At 45.2% G+C, this 15,797-nt stretch overlaps 2 protein-coding genes across 2 annotated transcripts; one reads left to right on the top strand and one right to left on the bottom strand.

Annotated features, from left to right (window-relative positions):
* Positions 1-20: 20 nt before the first annotated feature.
* Positions 21-1,052, top strand: LOC131947634 (collagen alpha-2(IV) chain-like). The gene has a single exon (XM_059308867.1). The coding sequence runs from the start codon at positions 21-23 to the stop codon at positions 1,050-1,052; it is 1,032 nt and encodes a 343-aa protein (XP_059164850.1).
* A 9,841-nt stretch (positions 1,053-10,893) lies between these two features.
* Positions 10,894-14,768, bottom strand: LOC131947630 (zinc finger protein 777; the record flags this gene model as incomplete). Its single annotated transcript, XM_059308858.1, has 2 exons — positions 10,894-12,497; positions 14,435-14,768. Coding segments are annotated over 2 exons (1,800 nt in total), but the record flags the coding sequence as incomplete, so codon positions are not given.
* Positions 14,769-15,797: the final 1,029 nt, after the last annotated feature.

Below are 15,797 nucleotides of genomic sequence, written 5' to 3'. Positions count from 1 at the left end.
ATATAACCAGTTTAGCATGTATGCTGCTAATTAACTTCATCTCATTCATCCCACTCTACCAAGACTCACCTGGGTACCCACTCTACCAACACTCACCTGTCTTTCCTGGGTACCCACTCTACCAAGACTCACCAGGGTACCCACTCTACCTAGACTCGCCTGTTTTTCCTGGGTACCCACTCTACCAAGACTCACCAGGGTACCCACTCTACCTAGACTCGCCTGTTTTTCCTGGGTACCCACTCTACCAAGACTCACCAGGGTACCCACTCTACCAAGACTCACCTGGGTACCCACTCTACCAAGACTCATCTGGGTACCCACTCTACCAAGACTCACCTGGGTACCCACTCTACCAAGACTCACCTGGGTACCCACTCTACCAAGACTCACCTGGGTACCCACTCTTCCAAGACTCACCAGGGTACCCACTCTACCTAGACTCGCCTGTTTTTCCTGGGTACCCACTCTACCAAGACTCACCTGGGTACCCACTCTACCAAGAAGCACCAGGGTACCCACTCTACAAGACTCACCTGTCTTTCCTGGGTACCCACTCTACCAAGACTCACCAGGGTACCCACTCTACCAAGACTCATGTCTTTCCTGGGTACCCATTCTACCAAGAATCACCAGGGTACCCACTCTACCAAGACTCACCAGGGTACCCACTCTACCTAGACTCACCTGTCTTTCCTGGGTACCCATTCTACCAAGACTCATCTGTCTTTCCTGGGTACCCACTCTACCAAGACTCACCAGGGTACCCACTCTACCTAGACTCACCTGTCTTTCCTGGGTACCCATTCTACCAAGACTCATGTCTTTCCTGGGTACCCACTCTACCAAGACTCACCAGGGTAACCACTCTACCTAGACTCACCTGGGTACCCACTCTACCAAGACTCACCTGTCTTTCCTGGGTACCCACTCTACCAAGACTCACCAGGGTACCCACTCTACCAAGACTCACCAGGGTACCCACTCTACCAAGACTCTGTGAGAGCTCACTATCAACAAGCCAGTCTGATCTGCTCACGATCTGTATGTAAACTTACTCATTACCTAGGCAACCTCCAGCCTTGTATGTGTACACACTCGTTCCTAGGCAACCTCCAACGTTTGATGTATACACACTCGTTACCGAGGCAACCTCCGGCGTTGGGTGTATACACACTCGTTACCGAGGCAACCTCCAACGTTGGATGTATACACACTCGTTACCGAGGCAACCTCCAACGTTGGATGTACACACACTCGTTACCTAGGCAACCTCCGGCGTTGGGTGTATACACACTCGTTACCGAGGCAACCTCCAACGTTGGATGTAGACACACTCGTTACCTAGGCAACCTCCAACTTAGATGTAAAATGTGTTGGTTTCCAAAACAAAAGGAAAACAAATGAAGCACGCCACAGTCAAACACATCCAACACTTCTATTTTGTAAGGTTTCAAGAGAGACGGAGTGCCAACCGCGGGGTATTTAGTGACTGAGTTCATTAACCTTACTGCAACACTATTAAATCGAGATTAGGTTGTTTATCTTTTTTTAAAGAAATAAAAAAAACGATGTCTCTCCCTCCCCCCCCCCCCATCCCGTTTCCAGTCCTAAATAAGAATAGAGCACGTGATGTTCTAGAGTTTCATTAGCCGCCCACCTCCTTAATGACACTTCATCGCACGGTGGCGGGGAGGGCTTTTGTCATTCGAGGTCTGCCCGTCACGTGATACCCGGGGGTCAACCCGCCTGCGGCCAACTCAGTGGTCAGCTGGCCCATCCAGGTGGTCAGCCTGTGGTACTCACTGCCAGGTTCACCCTCGGACAAAGGTCGGCGCGTCGACCCTCTGATGTCACGGTGACCCTCTGATGTCATAAGGTCGAAAATCTGAATCGGGGGGGGGGGGGAGCTGACAGGTGACCGCACGTGCCGCGTGAGTATTGTGCACGTGCCAGGTTTATTTCTGTCCTGGTCATCATCTGTCCACCCTATCAACAACAGCTCACCCAAACAGTTGGCCGGGTTATTTGTTGGACGGGGTTTTTGTACTCAATATAGCTGACCCGACACTTCGGTGCAAGCTAGCTCCATTGTGGGTTTTTTTTTTCACCTAATCCCATTGAGTTTATTCAACTTGTTTGTCTCATAGTTTACTGTTTGATTTACCTTGTTTCTTGCAATAACTTTATTTCAATTTATTCCACGAACCTTATCCAACTTGCAACTTATCCGCAAAAGCTTATGATACTTCTTTTTTGTAGTTTGTGCAGCTTGTTCCTAGAAGTTTGTGCTACTTGTTCCTTGTTTTTGCAACTTGTTCCTTGTTTTTGCAACTTGTTCCTTGTTTGTGCAACTTGTTTCTAGAAGTTTGGGCAACTCGTTCCCTGTAGTTTGTGCAACTTGTTCCACAAAGCTTGTTTTTTTTTCTCACCCTTTTATAACATATAATATAATCTTCAATCCATTCTTCGTCCTATGTCTCACCCTTATATAATCTTCAATCCATTCTTCGTCCTATGTCTCACCCTAATATAATCTTCAATCCATTATTCGTCCTATGTCTCACCCTTATAATTTTATATAATCTTCAATCCATTATTCGTCCTATGTCTCACCCTTATAATTTTATATAATATAATCTTCAATCCATTATTCGTCCAATGTCTCACCCTTATATAATCTTCAATCCATTATTCGTCCTATGTCTCACCCTTATATAATCTTCAATCCATTATTCGTCCTATGTCTCACCCTTATATAATCTTCAATCCATTATTCGTCCCATGTCTCACCCTTATATAATCTTCAATCCATTATTCGTCCAATGTCTCACCCTTATATAATCTTCAATCCATTATTCGTCCTATTCAATTGAAATACTGTGATAATGGCCGATTAAAAGGTCTGCATTTATAATTTAATTATGTGTTTGTTTATTGTTGCCTCAGCCTTATTCATTAATTAATGTGAGTGATTAATTAACCAATTTATGTAAACCAAATACAGTATTGCCCCTCATGAATGTAGCGCAGCATAATGCCAGGACAGTGGGGGGGGGGGGGGGGGGGGGTCCCATCTGCCGGGCCACAGCGAACTGTTGGAACCATCATCCAGATTGCTGATAGGGGAGGTAAACAAAGGGAGCCTAGAACAATCAGCGCATCGATTTCTTCTTGCCTCCCTTTGTCGGCCTCAATCTGCCGGCTGTGGTTAGACCAGCGGTCTAGAGCGGCGTTTGCTTGCTGCTAGTTGCTTGCATCAACATGTCTAGCATACCTGTGACATCAACATGTCTAGCTTACCTGTGACATCAACTTTAGTATCAACATGTCTAGCTTACCTGTGACATCAATTTTAGTATCAACATGTCTAGCTTACCTGTGACATCAACTTTAGTATCAACATGTCTAGCTTACCTGTGACATCAACTTTAACATCAACATTTGTATCAACGTGTCTAGCTTAGTTGTGACATCAACTTAAGCATCAACATTTGTATCAACGTGTCTAGCTTAGTTGTGACATCAACTTTAGCATCAACATTTGTATCAACGTGTCTAGCTTAACTTTAGCATCAACTTTAACATCAACTTTAGCATTAACGTGTCTAGATTAGCTGTGACATGAACATTTGAATCAACTTTAGCATCAACATTTGTATCAACGTGTCTAGCTTAGCTGTAACATCAATCTTACCATCAACTTAAGCACCTAATGATGTGCGTTGAAGTTTTGTCTTGTATTGAAGGTTTTAACTAAGGGTTTGTTGTGTTGGTTCAATGTTCAACAATAAAGTTTGAGAAAATCAGCATCCAATACTCTCCCTCCTCACCCCTTCACTCCTCACCCCCTCCCTCCTCACCCCTTCACTCCTCACCCCCTCCCTCCTCACCCCCTCCCACTGCACCCTCTTGACGAACCAGGAAGTACTCGCCCTCTCGAGTTTTGTATCTAATCTGAGATAACAGCATCCATCCTTGTCACGTGTTCATCGATGTTTTGTTTATCTTTTTAAATTGTTCAGTGCTGAATTAGATACGTCTTTTTAATATCTTCCGTCTGCTTCCTCCTGTTCTCTCTATTCGCATTTCTGTTTTACCAGTTTTTATTTCACTTGCTTCCTCTGTCTTCCATCTGTCTCTGTCTGTCTAGATCAAAACGGGCGTGCAAAATATCTGGCACTTCTAACCGATCTATTTCTCTGAAATTCGGCAAGTGAGCCAAGACCCGATGACAATGCAACATGACATTAAATTTGACTTAATTGGATGACTAATAGTATACGCTCGTTATCACGATCATTTGGTGCGCAATAGTTTTTACTCATGCAACTCTATTGTATTAAAATATTTAAAATTCTACAAAAAAAAAAAAACCTTTAAATAACAAGTATGTATGTAATAATGTACTAAAAAAAAGAGAAAATAAATTATTTTCTTTAAATATATTATAATACCTTACTATTTAAATAGTGGCAAATCTTTAGATGATCATTCCACCTCTACCTAATAACCCCCCCCACACACACACACCAACTTAAACTTAAACACACACTTCCACCTCTACCAAATACACACCTCCCACACACCCTTCTGCCTCTGCTAAATAAGATCACACTTCTAAACGCTTGATCTGAAACAGACAGGTAAAAATAAAAACAAGTTGACAGGTCCATTTTCAAATATATTTTATTTATATTCAATTGGTCCATTTTCAAATATATTTGATTTATATTCAATTGGTCCATTGTAAAGAAACTGAGATCAGAACAGATTTGAAATGGTGAGTATTGTCTAACACTCACCAACTGATCAACTATGAAAAACTATTTTGGGAGGAAAAACATTGAATGTAGGCACTAAACTTTTTAACCTGAACAAACAGATGGCATGCATCCGACAGGGTACACTTCATAGCCAAATTAAAGGCTGCTAGATCTAATATATTTAAAAAATTAGATTTTTTAATTGTTTTTCTGCTGCTGATAATTTGAGCTAGATGCGAACACGACTAGGCATATGAAATCAATGTGTTCTTAAAATAGCTAACATTAAAATTGGCCCCTGTGAATCTTCACTTGAGTTTTAAAAATTGATTCTTTTTTACGGTTGACATATCGCCACCAGTGCTGTGTTTACAGAAGTTAACATTTGCATACCCTAGACAAAACCCAGGGGAAAGATTGCAGGGAATGGCTGGAATGTGAACAATGAAACAAAAACGAGATTTGAAACAAAAACGAGATTTGAGCTATGTTACAATATTGCACGCTCCGCCACGTTAGCACGAGATTTGTTTGCCAGCAAAATTTTCTGTTCAAACAATTTCATTTTAAAATGTATTCTAGTAGAACAAATTGCTTTTTGACAAAATTCGTGGTTGCATTTTGACAACAAAATGAATACATAAGAGTTAATAATAAAAGTTGAATGAAAAGATAATACAAATTTGAATTATTAGACGCCTTGAGCTGGGGAAAGAGTATTGGTGGTGTAGGGTTACAACAATGTTGATCTTTGATTGAAGATTGTGTTGTCAAGAATGAAAGAATGATTGTGATGACGCCATGGATGATTGATGATGCAATGATTGATTGACAACATGCATGCCATAAAGATTGCTATAATACATGGAAAGAGCAAACGACACCCTGCAGAAGATGAGCATACAAGATGAGCACTAAGTATTTGACGACCGCGGGGTGGACACAACATCAAAGTAATACTGTGGGGGGGGGGAATAGTCCGGCACCGTCCAGTGATGGGGGCGGTGCTGGCGTGCCCCCCACAAGTGAAACAACAAACAGATGTGAGGGGGGGTGCGTGACCCAGGGGTAATACTCAGGTGTAAAATTGTTTCTTGCAGTGCAGACATGCAACAGTTGAAAAACTTTTAAAAAGCGATCAGAAGTCTTTAATGTCGTAAATGTCAGGAGTTTATAATTTAATGTCAGGAGATTATAATTTAATGTCAGGAGTTTATAATTCAGTGAATGTCAGGAGTTTATAATTTAATGTCAGGAGATTATAATTTAATGTCAGGAGTTTATAATTCAGTGAATGTCAGGAGTTTATAATTTAATGTCAGGAGTTTATAATTCAGTGAATGTCAGGAGATTATAATTTAATGTCAGGAGATTATAATTTAATGTCAGGAGATTATAATTTAATGTCAGGAGTTTATAATTCAGTGAATGTCAGGAGATTATAATTTAATGTCAGGAGTTTATAATTCAGTGAATGTCAGGAGTTTATAATTTATTCGAATCTGTTCCGTCACAATCAGGCTAAACATCTTCCCAACACTTTGACGGCGCGGGAAGAAGGGCAGCTATCTAGGGCATCTACTGCTGCTTTTCCCTCGGCTGGGTTTCTTGAGTTGATTCTAACTCCCAATGACGGACGGGCTTTTGATGTGCATGGTGTGAGCGTGTGTCGATTGTGTGAGCACTCGTCCCGTTATTGGGCAGGTGGCTTCTGATTGGCTGGGGACTGCCGGTGCGAGCTTCTGATTGGCTGGGGATTACGGGTGCACCTGTTAGACTTTCAACCCTACCTGGCCTTTGTCGGCTCGAGGGGGAATGGCGGCTAAAGAATGGGCAGGGCTGGGGAAGGTAGGATACGTTTGGTAATCTTACGCTGGGTGCCGTATTCCCCCCCCCCCCCCACGCTAGCGTCTAGTCGCTGGTTGTTGAATGTGCGTCTCCCCCCCCCCCCCATCCCCTGTGTTGTCCGTCGACCTGTCCTTACGTCCCGACACCGTTAGCTGGAGCAGATTGCAACCACCCCCACCCCTACACGTTCATTTACAGGATATATGGGTCAAGTCAGGGGGGATCTAAAGTGCGGGAAACTATGTTAAGCACCTGTTGGCGCGTGTCCGGGATTGACCCTGTCCAGGTGAGAGGGTCGTAAGGTCTGACCTAACTGCCCAGGTGAGAGGCTCGTAAGGTCTGACCTAACTGTCCAGGTGAGAGGCTCGTAAGGTCTGACCTAACTGTACAGGTGAGAGGGTCCTAAGGTCTGACCTAACTGTCCAGGTGATGAAATACATGAAAAAAAACTGCATTGAACTTGAAGCAAACAAACAACAAACATGCTATGTGTACAATTGTTCTTATTGACCCCTGTTGGGTTGGGTGCTAGGGGGGGGGGGGGGTTATACAGAGTTATGACAGGTAAATAATGACAGGTAGGTAAATCATGACAGGCGGGTATATAACGGTATAAAAAGGTACAACATCTAGAGTTTGGTACAAGTTCTGGCACAAAGGGAACATGTCATGTCTATCTTGCACAGGTCAAGATAGACTCGCGAGTCTATCTCGCTCAGGTCAAGATAGACTCGCGTCACCCAAAGCTTTGCTGACGCGCTTGTTCCTATGACTACAAAACTAATTCACTTTAAAACACGCTCTTTTTTTTTAAATTGTTTCCATTAAAACACTCTCAATTGTGTTTCCATTAAACAAGTCCACAGAAATGACTTCTGTTAACACAAATTTCATCTGAAAATTTTTGCCATAAAAGGGGTGACGCACGCTCAGCAAAGCTTTGATTTCAACTGAATAAAATTTTATTTATAGATTTCTCGTTATGTACAAGCAGTTCTTCTAGCAGTATCTTCAAACAATAATGTATCATTGCTAGTTCTGGAGTGAATATATTAAATCTATTTATAGTACAGCTCTGAGACAAATGCCAGAGCCAGACATGTCCATCGCATGGCTGGGGGTTGCTGCCTACACGTGTCCAAACATTTTTTAAAAACCAAAGGTCAAAATTAAAAAAAAAACATTCAACAGTTTTGAAATTATTTTGTTCTTACCACGGAAGCAGTTAAAAGTTACTAAAATAAAGCAAAAAATTTTGACACGAAAATGGTGACTAAACAATTGTAAAAGAAGTTTTCATGCTGTACAAATATTTATCATAGTCATCTATGTACACACATATTTTATCATAGTCATCTATATACACAAATGCGGTGTTTGCCTGGCAAGTTTCAAATAAAAAAATAAAAAAATGGGCGGGTTGTTTGATTATTGCACGTGTTCCCGACACTCCCCCGTGACCTAGTTTCAGATGAAAACATTGTCGACGGGGGGGAAAAATAAAAATATTTACATTAGCAGATTGTACAAAGCAAAAGTGTTTAAAAACACAAGTTGAACCAAAAATTACAATACAAATCTTCAAATTTGCTGTTGCCACTGTTAAAAAAAAGTTTAAAAAATTTAAACTAAAAAATTTAAAAAATCATACATTCTAAAACATTTCACATTTCTAAATTAACAATTTTACTTTTTTTTAACATTTAAATTTTTTACATTTTTGTTGACATTGATAAAAAGTGTAAATTTATTAGGACGGCTGCCGGTTGGTACAAAAATAGCATAGAAATTATTGCACGTGGTGGGAAAACACACTGTGTTGGGAGTCTAGAGAGCTGCTGACTCGCGGGCAAGTTGGTGTGGAGGTGGTACCACTGGTGCTAGTGTCAACAATGGTACCATGTCAACAATAAGGCGGAGAAAGGCTAACATTTAATAATTTTGGTCCCAAGACATCCAGCTAAAAAAACAATTTCGTTTCTCCGAGTGTAGTCACCAAGGCCAGAAAGAAACACACGAGAGGGTAAGCACTCCGGGTCAAAGGTCAAGGAATGAAGCTATGAAATAACAAGTGAACACGATCAAAGGCAGGTTAGACGAGGACGTGAGGGGTCAACAATAGAACGTTCTGGTGGAATGCAAGAAATTCACGTGAACAAATTAGAAAAAACAACATTCAAGGCAGGTTTAAGCGATGTACACTTATTACATCCAGGCACAATTTTCTAACCAGGTAAGGTTTTCTAACAAGGTACAATTTTGTTTTCGACCCAAATTTGTTTCTCACGCAGTGGATCCTGTATTTGATTACAAGAAATGTGTAGTTAAAACTGTGGACAACTATTTATAGTACATATGCCCCCCCCCCTCCTCCCCATACACTCCCCCATACAACATCCCCCCCCCCCCCAGGACGACGTTGAGCAGGTTTTTACGGTCTATGGTACAAATTCACAACTCGTTGAATGAAGAGCGGGGTACGGCAACCCTGCACGCAGGCCTGTACGGCAGGCACAGCAACCCTGCACGCAGGCCTGTACGGCCTACACGACCAGAAGACAAGAAAATAAAAACAACATATAACAAGTGATGTCCATCCCGACATTATTTGGCTGGGGCTAGTGGAGCGGCCCGGTGGATCTAACCATAGTGGAGCGTTCCGGTGGATTAGTTAGATGGTCCGGTGGATTAGTTAGATGGTCCGGTGGGTGAACAAAGTGGAGCGGCAGTGGAATTATAACTTTTTGTATACCCCCCCCCCCCCCTCCTGCGCATAGATTTTCAGCCCAGTTTTCACCTAGCAATTTTCTAGCAGCGCCAATTTGTGTTGAAATCAGCCGTCATACAATCTGTCTGCCTGTATTTAAACGGTAATTTCCGAGCCAAAAATAGCGCGCGCGTTGCACGCAGAAATTAGTCTTTTATTTTCTAATCTGGTCAATTTATCGATTGAACCCCCCCCCCCCCCCCACCCCCCCCCCCCCCCCCACCCCACCCGCCATTTTCCAACAGGCAGCCCCACGGTGGGGGTCCCCTTATGTGATGGCCCCACGGTCAGTTCCTGGTGTTAGGGTCTAGTATTAATTAATTAATTAAAAGAGTATCTATTTCGGAAGAATGTACGATAGCACTTGTACCTAAATGCCAGCAAATGTTTAGTTTCTAAATCGAAAATCGCATTGACGTCATTGATTTTAACCTATAATAGTTATTTTTTTTTATAATATTGGTATCGATTAAAAAATTGACTTAAAAATAGTTGAGTTCTCTGCATGACTGGGGAAGGCAGGGATCGATATATTGCTGGGCTAATCTCAGCGCTGCTCCTCAACACAAATCGGTCTTAATCATCCGGTTACGGCTATTTATAGCTTCTGTCCCGACATGTTTTTGGACGGCTTGATTTTATCCGGCGCGTCGTTTAACCGAACCACGGTAAAACTTGTCATTGTAGGCAGCTGAAACTTGCCATTGTGCGGACAGCTCGGTCTGATGTGTGTTTACAGCACGACAGATGACGCCAATCAAGCGACGCCAAGTCACGATATTGATGGGCTGCTGATCTAAATAATCGATCCTAATACGTCTTTGTGACGATCAATTGAAATAATGATCCTTTGTTGGCCGGAGTAATGTAGGTAGCTATGAGATTTACTTTTTGTGAGATTTACTTTTTGCGAGGTTTACTTTTTGTGAGATTGCTCCATTGATCTGCCCACAAAGCTGACGCCGGATGAGAAAGAGGTTCACAAAAATGCACATTGCTTGATAAGGACAACAACTGGCTATAAAAAGCACGGGTATTGTCAATAAAAAATTAAATTGATGTACAAAAGTTGGAAAAAAATTAATTCGTGTAAAAAAACGTTCATTTTTACAGCAAAATCTTTAAAAATTTCTGATATAAATTTATGTACAAAAAATTGATATGTATTTGATATAATGGCGGGTTTTTCTTTAAATAACGTAACAAATAGTAAATGCATGTACATAAGCTTAAACATTGGACATGAAACACTGGACATGAAACATGAATATTGCATCGTTTTTGTAAAACGGCGAGTAAGTAGAAACGTTTTAAAATATCATAACAAGTAAGTAGGTTAAATATAACTTTCATCAATTCTTCCCTGTCCAGACGACAGACAATTAGAAGACGAGGCATGCTGGGAACGGGTATTTACTGAGCGGCTCCTCGCCGGCTTCAATCGGCGCCATCTTTGATGAGAGGAGCCTCGAAATGGATGTGTTCTTTTAGTTTTTATAATACTGTCATGGCGCTTTTGTCAAAGCTATAAAACAAACGAGCACAGTCTGGGTAATGGAAATAAATAGTTTGGTTTTTTAACGGCTGGACTAGAACTTTCTGGATTCGTTCTGAGACGCTTCAGTCCTTGACGCAGGCTGACTCGAGGGTTCAGTCCTTGACGCACGCTGACTCGAGGTGCTTGTTGAGGTAAGACTTGAGCGCGAATGTCTTGTTGCACTTGTCACATGCGTAGTGTTTGAAGGCCGAGTGGGTCTGCATGTGCGCGCGCAGGTTCGAGCGGTCAGCAAAAGCCTTCCCACAGTGAGCACATCCGAAAGGTTTCTCCCCCGTGTGTGAGCGCATGTGTCCTTGAAGAAGCCAAGGTCGGCTGAAGGTCTTGCCGCACACGTTGCAAGAGTGCTTGAGATCGTGGGTGAGTACGTGCATGGAGAGGGCGGGCATGCTGACGTAGACCTTGTCGCAGTGCGGGCATTTCTTGGCGCTCTTGCTGTCCAGCGAGCGGTGGGTCTGCTTGTGTCGTGACAGGTTTGATGACGTGGCGTAGTCCTTGCCGCACTCACTGCACGTGTAGCGCACCTTGCCCGTGTCCTCACGCCCGTCCAGGGAGCGCTTCCTCGAGCGGCCGTCACTCACCAGAAAAGCTTCGTAGGTAAACGTGTTGACGTCACTAGACGGCGGGGGGGAGGAGGCATGGGCAGAGGGGGCTGGGGATGGGGGTGCGGGGGAGTGAGAGTAGGTGGAGACAACGACGGGCAGGGTGGGGGATGAGGATGGTAGCGATGGGCTGGGCGATGGGGGAAGATGGTTGGGGTTGATGGGCTGTAGGGACGGGATGGAGCTAAGCTCTCGCGGGCTGTAGCGCCCGTCCTCCAGAGTGCTCACGCCCCGCTCGTGCAGGTGTTGTAAGCTGTGGTAGCGGATGTCGTCGGCGTGGCTGACGTAGTAGTACCTGCTGTCGTACCTGCCTTCGTGCTGCTCGTGTGGACCCGGGTGGTCACTCGTCTGCTCGTCCTCCTCCATCGGCTGCTCCAGCTTCTGTTGGCGGGAGTCGTAGTCCGACCGGAAGTGGTCTCTGTCGTCTGGCACGTGCAGCCGCTGGTTGATGAGCTGCTGGATGAGGGGGTGGTGGATGGGGTGGTCGGCAGGTAGCACGTCCGGCCGGGGACGGGACAGATTCAGGTGGGCCGGTGTAGGCGAGTGGGCGGCCCGAGGGGTGTGGGCGGGCAGGAGGGTCAGCGCGGATGTGTGCGCCGGGGTGGGGATGGATGAGTGTGCTGGGGGTGGGGCCGGGGTGTGAGCAGGGGGTGGGGACGGCATGTGTGCTGGTTGGGCTCGGACTAGATCTAAGGGTTGAGAATCGTTGTGGGGGGTGGGGTTCTTGTACAGGTGGGCGGGGCAGGGGGAGTAGCGGTCAGTCTGTAGGTGGGCGGGGCAGGGGGAGTAGCGGTCAGTCTGTAGGTGGCGGTTAGCTGGGTGGTTGCTGTTGGTTACGATGACGCTGCGTCTAGGCATGACGTTCTCTCTGGCTGCTGACTCCGGCGTCCTGGCCACTGAGTGCTGACTCTCGGCGTCACCACACGGCTGGTGGGTCGGTGTGACGTCAAGGATGTAGCCTGTAGGGGGAAATAGGTGAGACATGTAGCCAGGTGGGGGGGGGGGAGGGACAATCATAGGGACAAATCATAGGGACAATTTCAAGGACAATCATAGGGACAATCATAGGGACAATTTCAAGGACAATCATAGGGACAATCTCAGGGACAATCTTAGGGACAATCATAGGGACAATCATAGGGACAATCATAGGGACAATCATACGGACAATCATAGGGACAATCATACGGACAATCATAGGGACAATCATAGGGACAATCATGCAATCACACACTAGTGAGAGTCACACTAGGGAAAACATGGGATAGATGTACTCGCCTCAAAGCAAGAAATCGATTCCCGAGTTCTCTCGATATTTGCCTGGGCACTAGGCATCGATCAATTAGGCTCGGCTGCTTTACGGGTGATTAATTAGGGTGAGTCATGCCATCAACAGGTAGCGCCAGACCCATGCATAACTGGATCAATGACAGACCAACAGGACGGGGACTATCACGTGACACGGTGTCGGCTGTTGGCTGGAGGAGATCGATATCACGCGGACATCACGTGATTTCTCTGACGTGCTCATAGGGCCAGTCAGCAGAGATTTGAACCTACAGCTAAACGACCCTCATCGGCATACAAAGATGGGGCGTGTGGCGACAAAACAAATGCCACATGGCATACACGGCTAGAAAAACAAATGCCACATGACATACACGGCTAGAAAAACAAATGCCACATGACATACACGGCTAGAAAAACAAATGCCACATGACATACACGGCTAGCAAAGAACGTTGTTTAACTCGTTCATCCCCATGTCCAGCACGAGTGGCTCTCCTATTTAGGCCAAGTTACATAAGCGGTTAAACATCAAACGGTTGGTCAGGTTAAACATCAAACGGTTGGTCAAGTTTAACATCAAACGGTTGGTCAGGTTAAACATCAAACGGTTGGTCAGGTTTAACATCAAACGGTTGGTCAGGTTTAACATCAAACGGTTGGTCAGGTTTAACATCAAACGGTTGGTCAGGTTTAACATCAAACGGTTGGTCAGGTTTAACAGCAGAGCCTCGCTCAACTGGGATCACCACCGTCTTGATGTTCTCTACAGAGAGTGGTGGTGTGGGGGGGGGGGGAGGGGGGAGAGAAACAACTGGATACTTGACATAATCGGTTATTGACCGGTTCAACACGTTTTTTTTTTGTCGCGACAAACTGGCCAAGTCTGGAACTGGGGAAGGGACAGAACTCCGTGCAGGTTCCACGCCAAGATCAGACTCGACTGATTTAAGGCTGGCTACTGCGTGACTGGGCCAAGATCACGTGAGTGGGCCTAGATCACGTGAGTGGGCCAAGATCACGTGACTGGGCCTAGATCACGTGAGTGGGCCTAGATCACGTGTGTGGGCCGACATCACGTGAGTGGGCCTAGATCACGTGAGTGGGCCTAGATCACGTGACTGGGCTTAGATCAATCGTCTTCTGACGACAGTGCCCCTGCTGTCGTCTGCGCACACAGTTCTATTTTTAGATCGTGATCGTCCCCAGAATAAGTTGCCCGTCCCAGATAATGGAGATGGATCGAAAGGGGGGGGGGTTGAAATAACGGCTAATTCGTTAATGAGTTTATGCCTTCATACAGCGGCCTGAGGCTTACTCGGGGCTGATTAGGGGGGGGGTGAGGCAGGGGGGACCGGAATCTTTACCGGGCAGTAGAATTAATTACTGCTCCTATAGGTTGAACTGAACCCCGACCATTCGTAGCTACACCATCAGTGGTAGCCACTACACCATCAGTGGTAGCCACTACACCATCATGTGATGGAGGGGGGGGGGGGGCGGGCTGTTTAAATTACAAGTAGAGTTATTTCAATGTTATTAAATGTGCCGGCTAAACTGCCGGCTAACGTGGAGCCTGTGTGCCGGCTAACGTATGAAACCAACTTACCGTTACTGAGGCGGACTGCTAACGGCTGGGTGAAAGGTGTGGCCGCTTTGATGCTGTCGGCTGTCTGCTGTCCCGTGTCCTTGCTGTCCCAGACAGGCTTGCTGTCCCAGACAGGTTTGCTGTCCAACACATTGCTGTCCAACACATTGCTGTCACTGACATTGCTGTTTTCGCTGCCCGCGCCAGCAAGCTCCTGCTGCAGCTTAAAGTCCGCATCGTACTTTTGTTTCAAATATTTTTTGACGAGAAAAGATCGAGGCATTGTGGCCGTGTTCAGGGTGAGTGGTTTTAAAAGAAATCCTAATGGTGGCACACGAAACTCATGATCCGGCGTCTGCAAAGAAAGAGGTTATTTATAGTAACACATTTGGGAAGTGTGTTTACTACAACAGCATACTACAACAGCATAATACAACAGCATACTACAACAGCATACTACATCTTACACCAACACCGAAAGTCTCTGAGTCCACCCAGCTCTGATGAGTACCTAACTCACGTTAGGGAAAGTAAAGGCGGCTGGTCATAGTGCTGACCACACTAGCCCTTCATACGCCTAGGTCCCTGAAACAGATGAACTCTACTTCATCTGCCCATGTGTCTTGGGCACGAACGGGAAGAGATGATACTACAGGTTACAGAACTGGAAACTTTAACTTAAAAACATAAGCTCCCCCCCCCCCCCCCCCCCCCCAGGTCACCCCCAACCCATCCCCTCAACATTACAGTAGAAGTGGGGAAATTATTTCAGTCCATGAAACTTTTGTCCTGAGCACTGTTTCTGAGTTTGTTGGTGTGGGTGTTGGAGCGATGTTTGTGTTGACGCGATGTTGTTACTGGTGTGATGTTGGTGTTGGAGTGATGTTGGTATTGGTGTGATGTTGGTGTAGGTGTTATGTTGGTGTTGGTGTGATGTTGATGTTGGAGTGATGATTGTGTTGGTGTCGGTAGATTTAATTTACGGTATAATAATCAACTTCCTAGCCAACAGTCAAGCGTTGAGTTAAACCTTTTTTTAACCAACCGCGGTTAGTCGTGTGACTGGCTAGCCAACATCACAAAGTAATTAAGCAAACCAATCAACAGATAATAATTAACCCATAAAGATCCAGCCAACCTGTATATTCTCTCTATTTGTTTCCTACCACCTGAAACAACGCTAGTCTGTAGCCCGGCTAATGCCGTCCTAGTCAGGACCGGAGTTCGTGTCCTGCCTAGCCCGGCTAATGCCGTCCTAGTCAGGACCGGAGTTCGTGTCCTGCCTAGCCCGGCTAATGCCGTCCTAGTCAGGACCGGAGTTCGTGTCCTGCCTAGCCCGGCTAATGCCGTCCTAGTCAGGACCGGGGTTCGTGTCCTGCCTAGC

Source organism: Physella acuta, unplaced genomic scaffold, assembly GCF_028476545.2.
Source record: "Physella acuta isolate Inbredline_101_S28 unplaced genomic scaffold, ASM2847654v3 ptg000602l, whole genome shotgun sequence".
NCBI lineage: Eukaryota > Metazoa > Mollusca > Gastropoda > Physidae > Physella > Physella acuta.
The sequence above is the reverse complement of the archived record's forward strand: the minus strand, read 5'-3'. Positions and strand labels throughout refer to the sequence as shown.

What these genes read in the sequence shown, in the direction of transcription:
- LOC131947634 (XM_059308867.1), top strand. Translation starts at nt 21, where the DNA reads ATGCTGCTAATTAACTTCATCTCATTCATCCCACTCTACCAAGACTCA.